This window comes from Ranitomeya imitator, chromosome 5, assembly GCF_032444005.1.
Source record: "Ranitomeya imitator isolate aRanImi1 chromosome 5, aRanImi1.pri, whole genome shotgun sequence".
NCBI lineage: Eukaryota > Metazoa > Chordata > Amphibia > Anura > Dendrobatidae > Ranitomeya > Ranitomeya imitator.
The window spans coordinates 685,955,774-685,960,003 of NC_091286.1; the positions used below are offsets into that span (position 1 = coordinate 685,955,774).

General features: G+C 46.8%; 1 protein-coding gene across 1 annotated transcript; it reads left to right on the forward strand.

The window, feature by feature from the left end:
* The first annotated feature begins 1,944 nt into the window (after window positions 1-1,944).
* On the forward strand, window positions 1,945-2,802 carry LOC138637943 (uncharacterized protein in mobD 3'region-like). Its single transcript, XM_069726862.1, has one exon. The coding sequence runs from the start codon at window positions 1,945-1,947 to the stop codon at window positions 2,800-2,802; it is 858 nt and encodes a 285-aa protein (XP_069582963.1).
* The last annotated feature ends 1,428 nt before the right edge of the window (window positions 2,803-4,230 follow it).

A 4,230-nucleotide genomic window follows, 5' to 3' on the forward strand; every position in this document is an offset into this window, starting at 1 on the left:
TGCCAGTGGACGGTCAGCCATCTCTAGTGCGCAAAGATTTTTTTTTAAGGAGCAGAAACTGAGCGGAAACTCTCAATAATATCCTCCAAATCTCAAAAATTCTTCAAAAACTTTGAGTTTCCTCTCTGTTTCTGCTCTGAATAGTGCAAATAGACTCTGAGAACACACAGGACACAGAACACACAGAACACACGCAGAACACACAGAACACACACAGAACACACACAGAACACATCGTGCTCGCGCACGGATCTCATCTCAATCCTTGGACTGACCTCATCGTGACGTTCTATATTTCTAGATACTTTTCCTAGATCTTCTATTATAGCGCTCGAGTGTTTTCGATATGAAGTCCCCATCCCTCCAAAGAATAAGCAAGGCATGGGTTTTTAACGGCTCCAGGGTTTCGACACCATGAAGCTTTTAACAGAAGTGACATAAGTCGGAACATATGTGCAGCAATGTCGTTTATATCCGTTATTTTGCCAGGTGCTTTTTCAGGTTGGATTCCCGGGCGAAATCCGGCTGAATAAAATATTGTGTGCACATAGCCTTAAAAATATTAAAACTGCAAAAAAAAAAGAAACTAACAAGAAAATTGCTCCATGACTCCAGCGCGATCAATTCCCTAATCCTGTGGCCGTCCAGCCAGGATCTGCTATTAGGTGGCTGTCGGTGGAGCCGTCCCGCTGATGACTCCACTCCTCAGTAATAAACATGCTTAGACTTATTTGCTCGCTGATATGATTTTGCAGCTATATTTGGTGTTTTCCTGCGGTGCGGGGTAATGATGGGTGTTCGGTGACGTACACTAATCACCGTTGCTTACATTGACGTTGATACCAGCTGCAAGTTTATCATCTGCATTTCAGGTCTGATGAAGCCAAAAAATTGATAAGGAGAAAAACAAGCTGTTGACATCAGTCACAACACAGAAACATCGAAGGAGCCGAACTACTGACAGTGTAACATCTATATACGTGGATGATGGCAGAGCTGAAGAATGTATGGGCTTAGTGGCACTGACGGAATGATGGGGTTATATTAACCCACTGCACGCTCAGCATCATCATCCTCATCATCCTCTGAGCCATACACCTATGATTCTCTCAAGTCATCTGTCGGAACGCCTTAAGAAGATAACTGATGTGTTCATTTCCTTTCTAGGGGTATGTCCACACAACATCAGACGGAATTCGCATGAAAAAGACGCAATAAAAAGGGGTCCCATAAAATGAACATACTGCAAAACGACGTTGCTGTGGACCAGTGACGTGCGAACATGCTCAGATAAGAAAACGACGTTGCTGTGGACCAGTGACGTGTGAACGTGCTCAGATAAGGTGTCATCTAACCATGCTCTGGTTCTAACCGAGTGTCTTCGGGGTGCTAGAAAAATATGTTTAAGTCCCCGCAGCTACATGTCTCGTGGCTCTTCGACAACAGCAACACATGCAGGGATTCGAAAATATTATTCGAGCATGCCGAAGTCACTCGGTTAGCACCCGAGCATGTTGCTGTTGGCTCAACACTGGTCCACAGTAATGTTGTTGGCTCATCACTGGTCCACAGCAATATCGGTGGCTCATCACTGGTCCACAGCAATGTTGTTGGCTCATCACTGGTCCACAGCAATGTCGTTGGCTCATCACTGGTCCACAGCAACGTCGTTGGCTCATCACGGTCCACAGCAATGTCGTTGGCTCATCACGGTCCACAGCAATGTCATTGGCTCATCACTGGTCCACAGCAATGTCATTCGCTCATCACTGGTCCACAGCAATGTCGTTGGCTCATCACGGTCCACAGCAATGTCGTTGGCTCATCACTGGTCCACAGCAATGTCGTTGGCTCATCACGGTCCACAGCGATGTCGTTGGCTCATCACGGTCCACAGCAATGTAGTTGGCTCATCACGGTCCACAGCAATGTCGTTGGCTCATCATGGTCCACAGCAATGTCGTTGGCTCATCACTGGTCCACATCAATGTCGTTGGCTCATCACTGGTCCACAGCAACGTCGTTGGCTCATCACTGGTCCACAGCAACATCGTTGGCTCATCACTGGTCCACAGCAATGTCGTTGGCTCATCACTAGTCCACAGCAATGTCGTTGGCTCATCACTGGTCCACAGCAACGTCGCTGGCTCATCACTGGTCCACAGTGACGTTGTTGGCTCATCACTGGTCCACAGCAATGTCGCTGGCTCATCACTGGTCCACAGTGATGTCGTTGGCTCATCACTGGTCCACAGCAATGTCGTTGGCTCATCACTAGTCCACAGCAATGTCGTTGGCTCATCACTGGTCCACAGCAACGTCGCTGGCTCATCACTGGTCCACAGCAATGTCGTTGGCTCATCACGGTCCACAGCAATGTCGTTGGCTCATCACGGTCCACAGCAATGTCGTTGGCTCATCACGGTCCACAGCAATGTCGTTGGCTCATCACTGGTCCACAGCAATGTCGTTGGCTCATCACTGGTCCACAGCAACGTCGTTGGCTCATCACTGGTCCACAGCAACATTGTTGGCTCATCACTGGTCCACAGCAATGTCGTTGGCTCATCACTAGTCCACAGCAATGTCGTTGGCTCATCACTGGTCCACAGCAACGTCGCTGGCTCATCACTGGTCCACAGTGACGTCGTTGGCTCATCACTGGTCCACAGCAATGTCGCTGGCTCATCACTGGTCCACAGTAACGTCGTTGGCTCATCACTACTGTGCACATGTTCTGTCTTATGTCACTTCAACTGCTTCAGGATTCAGAAAGAAGGGACATCTTCATTCTCCAGGTGACTTCTTCTAGGAAGCCACCCGCGCTCTATTCTTCACAGTATACAGTAAAAAGCTGATGGCAAGAACGGTGGTGAAGCTGCCTCGGGAAAACAACCGCAGGTATCTTTCTGAAGAGATTCTTTCCGAAGCATCCTGGCACAAAACATGAGGATACAATAGTATTGACAGCCACAGTATTTGGAATAGGAGTCCTTAGATTTCCCTACACAGTACCTTCCCCTTCCTCCCATGGAGTGACCAAATGCTACAATCACTCAGTGCTCAATCAGTAAACTGGGAAATATACGAGGGGCGATCCAAAAGTAATGATAATCAATACTAAACACAATGAATATAGTCAAAAAATTTTTTTATTTTTTTACATAGTCTCCTATCAAGTCTATACATTTAGTCCATCTCTTTTCTAAACTTAGAATTCCCTTAGAAAAAAATTCTTGATCTTGACCCTCAAAAAAATCCCCAACAGCGGTTATCACATCGCTATTGTCATCAAATTTCTTGCCCCGGAGGTGTTCCTTGAGTCGAGGAAAGAGAAAGAAGTCACTGGGGGCTAGATCTGGCCAATAGGGGGGGTGTTCCACCAGTTCAAAGCCCGCTTCTTGAATGGTAGCCATGGCAACTGCAGCTTTGTGAGCCGGCGTGTTATCTTGGTGAAACAGCACTCCAGTTTGCCGCGCCTTTTCTCCTTGATAGCCTCCCACAATCTTCTTATTTGTTCTGCGTAGTAGGAGCCCGTAATAGTGGCTCCCTTCTCCAAATAGTCCACCATAATAATTCCTTCATCGTCCCAAAAAACGGACGCCATAACCTTCCCTGCTGAGCTTGACACTTTGAATTTCTTCGGCGTTGGTTCGTCGGCTCGTTTCCACGTCATCGATTGTTGTTTAGTTTTGGGATCAAAGTGGTGGATCCAGGTCTTGTCCATGGTCAAAAAACGTGACAAAAAATTTTCCTTGTCTGCTTGGAACTTTTCGAGATTTGCTATTGAAATGTCAACTCGTTTCTTCTTTTGCTCGTCGGTTAACATTTTTGGCACCCAACGCGCGGAGACCTTTCTCATATGCAATTCTTTTGCAAGGATTCTTTGAATACTGCCATGTGAGATCCCTGTGACCTCAGCTACATGCCTGATAGTCACTCTTCGATCTGCCAATACAACTTCTTCAACTTTTTTCACGTTTTCTTCATTGAGGGACGTGGATGGGCGTCCTTCACGATGTTCATCTTCCGTCGATGTTCTTCCCAGCTTAAATTCCTTGGCCCAGCGTGCAACTGTGGAATATGGAGGAGAAGAGTCCCCCAATGTTTCCACCAAGTCGCTGTGTATGTCTTTGGTAGTCATTTTTTTCAAGCAGAGGTATTTGATGACAGCTCTGAGCTCGTTTTTTTCCATTTTGATGTTCACTCCTCGGCAGTTCATATTCAAAT